The sequence below is a fragment of the Lissotriton vulgaris genome, unplaced genomic scaffold (assembly GCF_964263255.1).
Source record: "Lissotriton vulgaris unplaced genomic scaffold, aLisVul1.2 SCAFFOLD_334, whole genome shotgun sequence".
In the NCBI taxonomy this organism is placed as follows: domain Eukaryota; kingdom Metazoa; phylum Chordata; class Amphibia; order Caudata; family Salamandridae; genus Lissotriton; species Lissotriton vulgaris.
Window position 1 is genome coordinate 330,182 of NW_028244801.1, and position 15,661 is coordinate 345,842.

Consider the following 15,661-nt stretch of genomic DNA (forward strand, 5'->3'; position numbering starts at 1 on the left):
GTTGAAAGCAGCTGGTATTAAGAAGAGGGGCCAACTGAACAAAGAGAACACTATAAACACCTGGGATCAACTGACCACAATCCCTAATGCTTCGCTATCCAAATTCAAATACTACCAACTCACTAGCTGGGCAAAATCACTTACAGAAAAAAAAGGGAAACGAAGAACTGGAGAAAGATGATGAAAGACTCACCCATAAAAAAAAGAGATCTCGATGGTACTGGGCCCTAATAACAGCCGGGGAAGAAGACTTCCTGATTCCAGAAACAATCTGGAGGAAAGAACTGCCAGCACTGGACTTAAAAAAAAACACATGGCTAAGATCCTTGGAGAAATGCTGGTCCACTGTAAAACCGGCCGACTTAAAAATAAACCATTTATTTACTATTCACAGGGCCTATTGGACCCCAAAAAGACTATCCAAGTTCAAGGGAGCCAGAATAAAGACCTGCCCTAAATGTGGAATGGAGAAGGCAAACGACATACACATGTTCCAACATTTTTAAAGTATACTGATTTAATTTTATTTTACACACATACCTAGTCACCTTCTGAAGTTGGGAAACATATTTAGAAATATTCGAGTCAAAGTAAAATTAAAAAACAAAGATGAGCAGTACACTGCCAATACAGGCAGAAGACGCTCGTTCAAACCAAGCTCAGAACACGTATACAACTGTACATGTTTATACAACTGAAGACCACGCTAAAAGAAGCAGACGGAGGGTATTTTGGCAAAACTTTTAAGGCTCCAGGTTCTAGCAGAACCCCAGCTTTTCAGCACAATAAATTCCTTGCACTATTTCAAGAACTACCCAGTACCACCAGACCACCCCTCAGCAACACACGCAAGAGGATGTTAAAAGACAATTGTTTACAAAAATAAGTGCCATTATAACTCTACTACGTAGATGGCGATGCTGGGGAAGACGTTGGCAAGCATGGGGTATTGTGGTGTTGTCAGTAAAAAGGAAGAAGTTTTAAATTAAACATCAAGGTAGAGTACATCATATGGGAGCATTAGAGAGTTCCATACACTTCAATGTAAATCCCCATTCTGGTCAAAACATATTAAGACAACCCAATCTGAAATTATTGTTCTTTATGGATTTCTCAATGCCAGTGAGGAATCCATAAAGAACAATCATTTCACTGCATCATCAATACAAGGTGCAATCATAAGGAAAAGAGATAATCAAATAAACAGGCCTGCTTACTCTTAGTTTCTGAAACTGTGTACAGGCAAACTAGAATGAGCTCGGGACCCAGACACCAATGAAAGAAAACCACAAACAGACTAAATATGTGATTGAGCAAACTCAACTGTACGTAAAAGCTGAAGGAACGGACAGCGCAAACACTGCAGCTCTCCACTCCATGTGCACAAACAGTTGCCAGCTTTGCCTCAGTAAAATGTGCAGATGAACTACAAATTGTAATGTCACAACACGGCCCTATTGCATATCCCGCAGATAGCTCTTCAGATTCACCGGCTCGAAGGCTGCAAATAACCTTGCTTTGTGCCCGAGATCCACCAATTGGGTGTAACTGCAGGGAATCCCTCCAGGCCCAACTTGATTTATCCTCCTCGACCCTCAGTTTCCTCTTTTCATCGCTCGTCTACTTGTCAAACACCACCAATTGTAACAGCACTCTGCAACAAACACTTTAAAATAATTAACACGCACAACCAAACCGAATTTTGCTCAACAGCAACTAGCACCATAGTTGGTAATTCCTATGTTGTAAAGAAAGCATATTGTTAGGCTGAATAACAGTCAGAGATGGTGCACCCAAGGTTGCTATAAACATACACAAACACATTTTGTGGCCTGCAAGCCGTTAATATAAACGCAGAAGTGAAGGCTGGTGTAAGAGGTCTAAATTAGAAAGTTTGAGTTAGTGCTACGAATAGTACTTTTGAAACAAGAAATCTAGTTTGGGATCAAAGAGCTGGAGATGGAGTACATTTTGGAATTTGAGTTCTACTGGTATCCCGCAACTAAACTTCAAGCACAATCTGGAATGAGACTTGTAAACTAGAATGTTTAAATTACATCCCCCCACAGACTACTGCAAACATAATCATCAATTGGCCTGAACATGCGAGGAAAGTGAGCAACACAATATTACTGCTGGAGAGTCAGTACAACTCCTAGATGATGGTTGTGCGTCCATGCACTGGACCCTACTGATGGTGAAACGCAACCCATAGCAATTCTTTTTGCTTCCAGTAAAGCTCCGAAAACTAACACACAGGTTGCAACACTCGCTCATTGTTGATTTTGTGACCTAGAAGAAAGTAATGTGTACCCTTAAGCCAGAAGTAAATACTGCACTGAATGAAATCTGAGTTGGCAACTTGCTTCTTTCAGTTGAGCATGCAAAATTTTAGAATTCAATTTCAGGAGATCACCGACTACCAATAAAAGCATCTGAGCACATGGAGGTCTGTCCTTTTCCCACAAATACAAGATTGCATAGTTTGAAACAGGCCATCTCTGCTGAAGTCTGGTATAGCCGCTCTTCACTTTGTTGCAAGCACCTATACCCTAACTCTGGGATAGAGGGTTTAACTTGCTGCAGGCGATAGATATTCCACGTTGTAGATTCTTGGATCATCATAGGAAGGATGCAGTGCCTTTTTGGGCAAAAATTCTAGAGATAGTCTGTAAATACTTTTATACTTCACTGCGATAGAGAAACATATCTAAACCTAAGCCATATTTAGGGTATATGAAAGCTGGGTAGCATAAGCCACACTGACGTCAACCAACCAACCTTGCAGAAAACCGGACATATCGAACGAGCTCGTGACAAACCGATGTAGTAAGGTACAGGCCAAAGCTCATTGTAAGTGTTTCTGAGGATTGGCACCAAAGACTATTCACCAATGTATCAAGGCCTTTTACATCTGGCCACAGGCCTTAAAACAGGAGGCTGCCACTGGAGCCAGGGTTCAGATCAGTGCTAATAAACATTCCATCGGCAGGAGTCCAGAGTTGGGATCCCCCAGAAGCGCCGGGCAAGTGAGCAGGTAAACAAAAACATTGTCCCTTGATGGTAAAGTGTGACTAAACCATAGGCATGGCAACAGATTACATCATACAAGGGACTGAACGACATGTGAATAACAGACTAAGTGACACTAGGGTCTCCAACAGGCCTCCTGCAGGTACTGAGCATTCGAGTCAGGGTCAAGAGAGATCGCCTGGGCCTGGGAAAGAGGGCAGACATTTCCTCTCTATGCCAATTAATATCAATGACGAAACAAATGTAGACCTAATCCATGCACATCCAACAATACACAAGCATAAGGAAATGCTGCCATTAGGGTCAATAGGCAGCTACTAAACAAACATTCCTAGACACATGAAGGTGCACCAGGCTACTTTTCCCCAAGTCTAACAAAACATTCCCATATTTTGCTCTATCTTCAATAAAGGAAGGGCACATGCGTGTATTTAGAGTCACTCCAAAGAAACGCTCTACCACAGATTTTACTCACCTACTTTTGTTGTGTGCAACTGCACACTTCTGAAACGCACATGTTACTTTTGTAACTGGACAGGTATTGGGCTGCAGCTCCACCACACATTCTGTCTGTCTCTATGAAGGTTTGGAGCGATGCGGCGACATCTGGCAGGAGCTGGCGTCACAGACCCCGAAATATGGTAGCAACATTCGCAAATGTGGTGGTCTAGCAACTCATTACTCATATGTAGTTTGCACTGTGGGGGGGAGGGGTAGCTGGACAAGGACTGCGCACTGCATTCCTCAAGCTGATCCTCCAACATCTCAAGAGTCAGCCAGCCAATAGCAGGATTGTATGGTCCCACTCCCCAACAGTCAGCCATCCAATTGGTTGGCAAGCTGATCCTCCAACATCTCAAGAGTCAGCCAGCCAATAGCAGGATTGTATGGTCCCACTCCCCAACAGTCAGCCATCCAATTGGTTGGCAAGCTGATCCTCCAACATCTCAAGAGTCAGCCAGCCAATAGCAGGATTGTATGGTCCCACTCCCCAACAGTCAGCCATCCAATTGCTTGGCTCAGTGGTCACACGTGCAATGTGATTGAAAGTGCAGTTCCGAATCATGGGACATGGCCATGCGGCTATTGCTGCATGATGATCGTCCGCTCTGCAAACCCATGCGGAGGGCCAATAATATAAGCCCTGCAGTTATAAACCTGTATTGGTCAACTCTCAATGTTGAAAAATCAGCAGTCCTCTAAGGCACGCATGCACAAACTTTATCTGGAATGCAGACTCCTTCCCATTTACCCAAAACTGTTACCCACTGAAATTCTACAAATGTAGGCACGATTTTGGGAAAGTATAATCCTTTTTAGTACTAAATAAATTTACAGAGCTTGGACACCCGATCTCCTCTTAGCAACTTTTTTTAAATAAAAGTTATATTTATTTTGTCAGGCGACCCAGAATATCGATTTTCCCACTGCGCTTTCGTAGGCTTTTATGATGGAAAGTCTATGCGCAAAGTCCCATGCTTGAGAACAGCTAGTTCTCCCACACGACTCAACATCAGCTGGACCGCTGCTCCCATTCCTAGGTTTGTTTTTTTCAAAGCTTTCCCATCAGAGTGTACAGTGCTTAATTTGTGCGGGTAGCTGTAGGTTAGTGTACGAAGCATCCAATCGCCCCCAACATTGCTGTATTTCTATGCCCCTGAAAAGCTAAGGAATAAAATGCCCCCAATAATTCGAGGAAAGAATGGGTTACTAGCCATCGACCACAATTATTTAGGGAAAGTGTTTTTGTGAGCTGTGCTCTTTTTTTGCCAAACAGTAAGATGAAAAATAGAAGCATGTAATTAAACGCTCCTTCTTGATTAATCGCTTTCATCTTTCCTATCATTGGCTCATATCTTCTCTGTTAGACTGGCGTGCCAACGTCCACTACTTCACATTCTCATCTCCTGCCCTCCGCTTCCAAACTCTCGCCTGCTCCCTTTATGCATGCTGCGAGGTCCTTCTTTCTCACTTCAACCTGCCCCGCCCCACCCGCTCCCACACCACGCGCAGCATCTCAAATAAATCTTGAATATTATTAGTTTCTCAGCCTTCTCACTCCTTACTGTGCCACCCATTCTCTGGCTTTCTTTTTTTTATTTTTATTTAAACTTTGAGAACTCAGATCTGCTTTCAGGTTGGTGACTTGCTCCCTAATGTGATGCTTCAGCACCATCCAACACTCGTCCCAACACTGCTATGTAACTCCCCCCTGCACCCTCCAACATTCTCACAGAACTCTCAAAGTATGAGACTGTATCCACATAAATCACACACACGTTCTTACAATGTTACACATTTAGTTTGAAAGACTAAACATTAAATTAAGAAGAAAAAAACATGTTTATGACAGTGACAAATGTATGGCTCAAACAGTAATGAACTTCAAGTCAAAGGTAGGAAATTGTTTCTATTTCTCAGAGACCAAAAGCTTTTTTGAAAATTGTAAGGCACTGTAACCCCATCACTTACTTACCCTATACTGTCATGTGTCTTAGACTTTACTCCACACCACGCTGTAAGGTATTTTAACCTCATCGCTTACACTATTCTGTCATGTGCCCTAGACTTGACCCCAAACTCCAAAGGGCCATGACCTACCCACTCTCGAACCAAAACACTTACCCTAATTCTAATTCACACCTTTAACATCACATTAACAATAACCCTATTCCTAGACTGGGACATCAAATTAAGCCTAATAGTATCTATAACCTTTGCCCTAAAGCTTACCATCGGCCCAATGCCCAACCTTACACTAAAGGCAAGTCTATCATTTACCTATAATATAATCCTAAAACTCTTTAGCCCTGGCCTTAATCTTTGCTAACTGAAATTAGACCATTTCCTGCCAAGGCGTCTGCTCACTCCAGTGTCTCACTTAACTAGTGTTTGCACAGATGTTACACAAACACTGGAGGGGCACTTCCCTTAAGATTTGTGACTGATGCCAAAGTAGTATGTACACAAGTCACACGGTATGGTCGTGCTTGACACACCTCTATAGGACACAAATACACATAAGACTGTCCTTGGTATAAATATCCTATAACATTTTCAATTTTTTTTTTTTGGGGGGGGGGTTGGGCAACAGCTGGTTTCTTTCCCAAACTATTGAAAGTATTGTTTTTTCAAACTTAATACTTATATCTTTTTCACTGTTTGATTCATACCTTTGTGCCATATTTTCTGTACATCCACATAAAACATCTTTTATTTAGTCCACGACCGCGCTGAAAATCTGATGTGGATCCTGGCCTTCCTGAGCCTACGTTGGACACCTGACCAACAAAACCAACAATGCCTGCCTTTTCGCTCTTGAAAACTCTGTAAAACTGATCAATCACTGGACACACACATTCCTCATAAATAGTGTAATTTTATGCATATTTCATTCCGTGTCATATGTTTCATGTTCTTCGCTTGCAAGAAACCACAATATCAATGAAGAAATGGGGATGTGCATTACCTGAGTATCCACCGGTTGACTTGATGTACATCTGACCGTACTGCTCTTCCACCATGGTGTCATACGCCTCATCGTCCTCCTCGTCCTCTTCGTTGTGGTACGAAGTGGGACTATCAGTAGTGGGAATGCTGCTTGCTCCTGGGCTGGTGCGCTCCCCCTGGGAATACTGCACCTGCTGTATGTTTGGGATCAGTGCCGCTAAGCTTGGCATTCCGTAGTAGGAGAACCGCGATAGCTTGAGGGGGGCGGTGGCCCCAATGTTCCCTCCTGCGGTGTCCCTTGTGGAAGGTTCTAGAGGCCGCTTCGTTGGATGGCCCGCTGGCTGCAACTCGAGGTTCTCGTGTTTTATCCTGGTCAGAAGTGGGATGGGCAGCGTCGGGGAGGTGGCGTAGGGCAGAGACGCAGGCTGCAACTGGTTGCATGGGCTTTGCGGCTCTGAATTGCCATCTTCGATCATGGTGGTCTGCGAGTCGCAATGCGGGGAGCTTACTTTGAACATCAAGTCCGTGCCTCGTTCCACAATGTGCTGGATCTGCAGGAACCCAGCGGTGTACATCACCACCAGCTGCTCGCTGGCAGCCATGGTGAGCTTTCCAGTGTAACAAAAGGAGAGGATCTGCTGGAAGCATGCCGGGGGCACAGTCGCCGGCAGCTCAAACGCGCTCTTGCTGTTGCCGCTAAACAAGTCCCGGAAGTACAAGCTACTGGCCGCCAGGACCGCCCGGTGAGCCTTGAACGCTTGCCCTTTGACCACGATGGAAACGTCACAATAAAGCCCCTGGATCCGCTGCTCATTCAGACAGCCCAAAACCGTGTTCCCAAAATTGGGAATCTCTATGTGCAACATCTGGGACATGACTGGAGCTCCTCTAGGCCTTCAGTGCAGCTGAATTCGGAGAAGGAGACATCTGGAAAAGGAGACAGCAAACAGACAAGTGTAAGATAAAGACCACAAATGAGATGAGCTGGTTTTAAAAGCATACAACACACTACCGCAAGACAGGTGTGGCTCAAGGACTAGACCGCTGAACTCAGAACCAGGACACCATAGTTTGAACCCAATTTGACTCACTTGACGAGATGGTGTGATCCTGGGCAAACAGTGCTACCTCGCTGTGTGCCAATTCACCCAACTGCCCAATTTGAATGCTCTACAACCAGGCTTGATACCAAGAATACATTAAAAATCAATTTAAAATATACACTTTTAAATTACAAAAAGTCCCCTGAACGCAAAAAAAAAAAAAAGCCGTAGTGACTGAATCCTGGGATTTAATGTTGTTCAACTTCTGAAATGATACAGGTGCTGCCGTCCCCAGCATCTGAACTTCCCAATATCTGAAGATTTTTTTTTATATACATATACATGGCCCAATGCCAGTTTCGAATTAAGAACATCTGAGAAAAAAGGGGTCTCTCCGATGCATTTATACACACAAAAGGAAATGTGACTGCATATATACATCTGTACCCATCTATATATATCTCTTTATATATATAATACATATACATACAATGTGTCTCTGTTTTGTTGTTTTACCAAAAATGGTTATCTCTACAGATCTGCTTTAAACACCCCCCTGGCCGCATTGGTTCCGTCATGCTGGGGTCACCTCGGGTAATGCCTCGCCTCTGGCGGCCTCAGACTGAACGTGCAGACTAATGCTCACCGTGTATGCATTAGAATATTCCACTGCCGAGAATGGGGGACAACAGGCAGGTGGGTGAGACCTACGATTCTTCAGGCGAGACTCGGTGGGCACCAAACGAGAGAGGCTGGCAGCAGAGGCGAGAGGTCGGACGGTGGCACGGCGGGGGCATCGGGCTCTGAAAGTTGCACGCGGCTTCAGGGCGCGCGAGGTGTCTGCGTTGTCTATACCGGGAGCCTTGCTGCAGTGCGAGCACACACCCCGTCTGGCACACGGTAGCACAGACCGATGCTGCGTGTATAAACAATGCACAGCGTCTGGAGCGGAGAGCGCGCCATGGCTGTGCAGACAAGGCTGGTAAGACCCCCGGAGCCTCCGTCTCGACAAGAAAGGCTGAGTTGACAAAGTGCAAGGCTAGCTCGCCAAGTCAGACAGCGCCCCCACCCCCTCCCCCTCGGTGTCTGGGTTGATGTCAGGCAATGCTGCTGCTGCTGCTGAGAACAGAGTCGTGCCTATCTCAGGTGAACGTCGATCGGTTCTGTCCTGAGGGGCTTTCAGTGCATCAAACCTTTGAGTGAGCGGCCACTGCTGGTCCACGCAGGCTGTCTGGAGAACATTAAGCAATGCCAGCCCCTCCCTCCCCCGTCCGAGTGCTGAGCATCCCATAAACAGCACTGCCTTAAGAGAAAAGCTACAAGAAACTCAAATAAAACAGGTTTAGATGCAGCTGGGTGCAAAGGTGTTTACATCAAACACGCTGCAAACAGCAAGGGTTCCAAGGTCTGTACCCCGACGTGTTTACAGACAGCAGGACTTTAAATCAAATATGTTGCAGGCATCAAGGGTACCCATATCTGTAAAACAAACCTGTTTACAGGCAGAAAGGGTACCCATGTCTTTAAATCAAACATGGTGCAGGCAGCAAGCCTACCCAGGACTTTAAATTAAACATGTTACAGGCAGCAAGGGTACCCATGTCTTTAAATCAAACATGTTATAAGCAGCAAGGGTACCCATGTCTTTAAATCAAACATGTTATAAGCAGCAAGGGTACCCATGGCTTTAAATCAAACATGTTATAAGCAGCACGCCTACCCAGGTCTTTAAATCAAACAAGTTACAGGTAGCAAGCAACCAATGTCTTTAAATCAAACATCTTACAATTGACCCATGTCTGTAACCAAACATATTTGGAGCCATTAAGGGTACCAGTGTCCCTGCAGGGCGTGTCTAATACCACAGGAAGCTATTTAGAAGGGTCTAAAGTGCGGGTGCATCGTGGCATGGAAACCCCTCGGTGCCCATGGGGAGGCTTCCTGAAATAACTACATTCCAGAAAGTTGAAAAACAAAAGCAGTGACCCGTCCGGCCAGTGGCAGAGAGAGAGGGAGGGACAAAGGGCGCAGAAGTTGGCATGTGTGGAATAAACTATTGGTCGGGGCTCCGGAAACGTAGTGAATCTCTCGGATTTGGGTCAAACAACCTGCTAAACAACGCAACGTCTGCTGTATATCCGGCAGCCGGACCAGTAACGCCGTTTCACCGCTATGCGTCCAGTTCAGTGTGGCCACTGGGGTAATCTCTGCATAGTTTCAGTAAAGAGGGTCCCTTACAGAACTCCAAAGACCCCTCCCCACTTACCTTACCAGAGCAGAGCAGGTTCAGAACAGGACGCTTCCGCGCCAGACTCCAGCTCAGCATCCGGGCTGAAATGCAGAGGACCACACAAAAAAAAAAAAAAAAAAACAGAAGAGTTGCAAAAAAAAAAAAAAAGCCCTGTGCTTGTGTGTGCTGGAGCCGCCGAGGCTTTCCTTCAAGTCGGAGCTCCGGTGCAGCGCTGCGCATCTCAATGAAGGGGCCGGTCCAGATTAACATTCAGCCCGCTCGGCGCGATGAATAGAGCCCTTTCATTCGGAGCCCAGCAAATGTCAGTTTTCAAAAGCCAGGCTTGGAAAGGGAGGAAAAAAAGTGCGCGGTGCCCGGGTGCCAGAGGAATGCTGCGAGCGCCGGCCGGGCCAGGACGGGCGCTGATGAGTCACCGCAGTGCACAGAGGATGGCAGCGGCGGCGGCGGGCGCAGGGGTGCGCGCCCAGGAAGCGCCGCGCATCGATGGCGCACTTTTACATATGAATTACGCCGTAAAGTGCCTCCGCTGCCGCCCAGAGTGTCCAGGCATTTAAACTATTCCAAACAGTCTGCGGAGCTGGCGGGGACGGCGCTGAACTCCTCCGGTGGAAGTGGGGGGTGGGGGGGAGCTGCTGACGGTGGTGCATGCCCACCCCGAGTCTGGCAAGCCCCGCGGCACCCGCCCCTGCCCCTCCCGCCGCCCCGGTGATCATTACAGGGTATTTAAATATTAAAAGCCACAGTTCAGAAGTGCAGACGCAATGCTTGATGGCTGCAGCAGCCGCCGCGCAGGGAACACGGAGGCTGCGAATGTACCTGTCTCAGGCGCGCGTGGGCGGCTGGAGCGTCTTTCTACACTGCATTAACAACTTTGCTTCTTGAAACGTTTCAATTCCATCCGCTGAGAGCCTCTTAAAGATGCAGGAGGCTTTAAAAAGTTCACCCACCATAAAAGTTCACAGGCGCTTCTTTCTGGGCGATTGGCCAACACGACCCCGCGAGGACCACTTCATTCCACGCCCTGGTTAACCAGTAGCCCTAAGACCACCCTCTCCCCTCCACTCGGGAACATTCGTGATGAGACCTCAATAATCACGCACCGATCAATGTAACACGCTTCAGACACAAACACATCCACAATGCTTTCTTTAGAATTAGCCAGCGTAAGTAGCGCCTCTTTCATGCTAGCACCTAACCAGCAAGTAGTGCCTGCTGCCACCACTTCATTTCTTCATCATCAAGCAATAATACACATTTAAACAGGGCTAGATCAGGGGGGAACAAGCACTGGCAAAGGCAACCTGTCTAAGCAATGTAAGCGCTATTGGCTTGGTCAATGCCAATGTGCTTCAGCATGGCATGGCCAGATGGTCAGTGTTCCCCAGGCAGACGCAGCACCCAAGTGCCCGCAGCGTACAATTTAAATTTAGAAAGTAAAGTTAAAACCCATGCCATGAGTCCATTATGCAGGTATACGCCAAGATTGAGCATCACAGAGCGTCTTGGTGTAAAGCTGTACTATTCTGGCAGCCCCTCTCAGTTCGACAGTCTGAAGGCCAAATGTGGCCTCGAGGTGGGTTAGATCTCAGCACCCCAGGAATACGAGTTTCAGAATGCAAAGAAATATCCTGGACTGGAGCAGCAAGACATATGAACTTTACAGCTGTTATCCTAGTTTTCAAGGTTAATGGGGCTAGTTTAAAGTTAAATTTTTGGTGTGAGGGTACAAATCCCAGCATTCTTAGTGGTTGACTGAAAATGCTTCAGCGTGGACAGAAGTGGGATCTTTTGACAGGAAAATGCACTAGTTTATGCTACTCACCACAGGCTTGCACTCTTCTGTGCACCGCCACCCTCCCCCACCCGATGTAGTCACAGAAGGCACCAGTCTGATTGAAGACCTCAATGCAGTCTAGACTGCTCTAACACAATACTACTACAGTTGTGCAAGGTTGTGATGTGAGTGGCTAGTGGAACCAAGACAGCTCTGACGATCGCCCCAAGATCCCCCATGTCTGTAACCCGCTGCCACAAGCCATATCTCGCACTACAAAATTCAACCTATTTCTCTCTCTCGTCAAACACAAAAAACGTAGGCAAAACAAAAGCAAGCAGTACCTGCAACACTGGCGCACACAGCCCCACCCCCTCCCCACCCAGAAGAAGAAGAAAAAAAACCACTGAATTGCTGAATAATGTACCGGACGACCATCACTGGTGTGGTATCTTCCACGATGAGCAGTATTTTGTAAACTTTGCGTATGGATAAAACTTTAAAACGTGTGTTTTCTGTGTTTCTATTCCATTGTCAAATAATAATACTTGCACATGAATGGAAGCGTTTTCAGAGGATCTGCGAAAAAAAATGTAAATATCTAATACTATGCCTGCTTCCACAGCACTCCCCCCACCAACCCCCCCCCCCCCCCCCCAAAAAAAAAAACCTTTCAAGTACTACTAATTTACTAACAGCAGTTGACCAGGAAGGGCCACATTAGGAAACAATACGTATTTGGCCACTAGGTGGTGCCAGAGCGCAATACATTTCCCACAAACTAGTCTATCAGATACAGCAATGAGTAGAAAACACACCAATACATATTAATATCAGAGAATTCAACGAGTTCAAAATATATACTCGGTTTAATCTGAAAATACCCTATTAATAAGCAGGCGGGGGTAGTTTCAGTCCAGACCTCCTTCAAATATATATATTTTTACAGCGAGTGTTGCTTATTAAAATGAAGTTGCTTAAAATAAGTGAGTTTTCGACGCGCTTACGTTGGATGGAATAAAGTCGTATTTGCAGGACTGCCTGGCGGGAAGGGATTGCAATCATCTGCTAGGTGAGGTCCAGTTAGGGCAAAATGTTTAAGTAGTCTTCTCCCGCTCCAAGGGGTAATCTCCCATCGCGAGTTGCAATTTAAATTAGGAAACATTACACTCAATCAAACCACATGCACGAAGAACAAGCAACACCGGGTTATTAAGTAAACAGGTGCACCTAAAAAACAGCATCTGACATTTGGTCTCGGTCTTTGAATGCTCAGCAAAAGTGACTAGTTAGGATTTACAGGCCTGTTTACAAAAACGGAGTGGAGCTGGCAGCGGTTGGAAACAGGCTTGCTCGTATGAATTTCTTTTCAAGAAAGAAAAAAGTAGTTCTTAACAGAAGCTAAAATGGTGACCAGTGGATTGATATAGTACTTGGTCCCTGCTCTCAGGGACGCTAAACACAAGAAGAGGCATGACAAATGCATGCCATGGACAAATGGGGAGAAAGAATAGGAGAGCAACGATGGAGCCAGCAAATGGGAAGCCTAAGGGAGGGCTGAGCCCACAAACTATATAAAACATGTCTAGGAGCAGAAGCGCAATCGCGGTCTAGCTGGGACCTAAAAACTGCCAGGAGAGAGGCAACTTTCAGTAGCCCAGATGCCTTGGTGAAGGAGCCAATTATGTTACTAGCAAGAGAACAATGATGCTCCCTGCTGGTGGTACTTCAAATGTCACCTACAAAAGCTAGCCCAGCCTCGGATAACCTCCGGGATCACGGATGCCACTGCTGTTCGCAATAATGCAACCTCCAAACGTTCGAAGATTCCAAACCCACCCATCCTATGTGCCAACATTGGAAGCTTTTAGAAAAAAATGATAACCCTCCAATAAAAAAAAAACACATTGAATTTAGTGTTCAACCATAAAGCACTACGAGAGAACTCAAATTATGTAACAGCAATGCGTTCCTTATGTCTATATTCTTTTTCCGTTTACTTCCAGCTGTAAATACATATCTTACCACCCCCACCACCCACCCTGGGTTAACTAGGGCTTGTTGACTCATTCCAATTCACATTTCTAATAATAAAAAAATAATAATGATGCACATATTTCTGATATTGGTAATGTTGGTGCTCATCACTTTACTATTTTCTTTAATATTTTGGCAACTGAATAACCTAAATGTATGTAGCCCTTTGTAATCCTACTCCTGAAGTCCACATGTCTATGCTAATAAGAGTGCAGCAAATATATTAAGTGTATATTGCAAAGCCCCTCTGGAAACACTAGCCCCTCCGATATGAAAATAGCATCCAAACATTCCAACCACTGTAATGAAGGTAGGAAACATTAGGGTCTTGGTCATGTTTTCCTACATCTGAGCTAGGTGTTCCTTGTGGTGGTTGTGCTACTCATATTTAACACATACATTTAAAACGTCCAATACATATTAGTTTTATCAGCAAAGTGATGTACACTTGTGCCGAAAATTCACAAAGTCTAAATCAAATCTGTTTTTAGATTTGGTGTACTAGGTGTTGCAACTAGATGATTCTGTAACCTTTTGTAAAATTTCACACATACACACACACTGTCAGACAGCCAAAAATGACATCCATCTTTCTTGCTAATCACATTGCTGGGACCTCTAAAATACCACAATATTAGTAACAAAGTATTTGCCACCACTGATGCTTTTGAAAATACAATGTATGCCCTTCTATAATGCTGTCAAAAAACGGCAATTTAAATGCGGTTTCTGGGAGCCAAAGGACACTTTATGCATGATGAACAAAACACTGTGATGTAGAACAGTTTGAGAATTGTAAGATAATGATTATTAAAGCATTGCGAATACAGCAATATCACACTGGGTGTCCTACATTAAGTTAACATTGTAAACGGGTGTCTGGCCACACCAACTTAGGCATTTTGCTCAGATTTATGCACATTTAAGTGGCCCATTTACTTTACTTGCAATTAACATTGGGGCCAGTCATGTAGGTGTTATATTGACTTAAACTAGGTATTTTTTCCTCTGAAGAATCAGCCTTGTCAGTATTTTGTACACAACTCGTGTTTTTTCAGATAAATCCGTTCGACAAAACCACCCATCCTCCCCTGCTTTCTGATGAAAAGTTAATATCTTCTTCACACTGCAAACCAATTTTCCTTTCTCGACCTTTTTTATGGCATATAATCAACTGTTTTGCTAGTAGATGGCTGCTTCCAGTACTGGTACCTCCTAAAGCCATGCTTATTTAACCACATGCTTGTCACTCTGCACAACACAGTTTCTGTAATATCTTTTATCATTATGTTTATTTAACCTTAAGCATTCTTGGCAAACCACAGTTTCAAGTAGCTTCAAAACTGATCAGTGTTCTCCCTCAGTTTTCATATTAATGAAAAAATAAAATTTCCAACCGAAAGTTTCTTTAGATGATCAAAACACCTCCTAAAATCTGTGCTAGTTAGTTGTCTACTTTTGATCACGGTCATGTTGCACGGACAAAGCACATTCAGTTATATTTGTCCAATTAACTGCTGCTTCAGTTTAATGGTTTGAGTTTGCAACATGAAAGCCCTTGATTAAACCTTGAAGAATGTATCCACAATCCTGCATGGCAAAGCAGAATTGTTATCTTGAGAGTGACTTTTACTGAGATTTATAAGCTGCTGTTAACAACAATTGGGGAATCCTCACAATTCCCTCATCAGTCACTCAAGCATGCTAATATAGGGTACTTCACAAAATAAAATAAGCAAAAGTTTGTGAGTGTTGATCAGAATTGATAACTATTACACAAGAGGATATTTTGAACTGTAGAAAAGATTATTAAATAAAAATTAGTTGGTTAAACCTGTAGTATGCCATGATTTCTGTTTGGAACCGAGCCACCTAATCATTGGTGTGCTCATGGCACCCACGGAAAATATCAAACTGTATCTTACTCAACATTCTGAAATTTTATGATGTGTGGCTAATACTACCCTCAGTTCAACAAGAATATTTGTGCCAAGTTGGGGCACCCTCAGGGAGTTGCATTCTCTACGTATCTACACTTTTCTCTGCATCCTGCAGTCAAAAGTTCTTGAACAA

At 44.6% G+C, this 15,661-nt stretch overlaps 1 protein-coding gene across 4 annotated transcripts in view; it reads right to left on the reverse strand.

Annotated features, from left to right (window-relative positions):
- LOC147666724 (nucleus accumbens-associated protein 2-like) overlaps positions 1–15,661 on the reverse strand; it is a 418,781-nt gene that overhangs the window by 84,128 nt on the left and 318,992 nt on the right. For 3 of the 4 annotated variants that reach the window (XM_086948923.1, XM_086948925.1, XM_086948926.1), the window contains one exon: positions 6,503–7,410. In XM_086948923.1, the coding sequence (XP_086805049.1) occupies positions 6,503–7,358 (856 nt within the window). In that variant the 5' untranslated portion in view covers positions 7,359–7,410. Of the gene's footprint in view, positions 1–6,502; positions 7,411–9,792; positions 10,012–15,661 lie in introns of those variants that run through there. The other variant, XM_086948924.1, reaches the window with a different exon arrangement.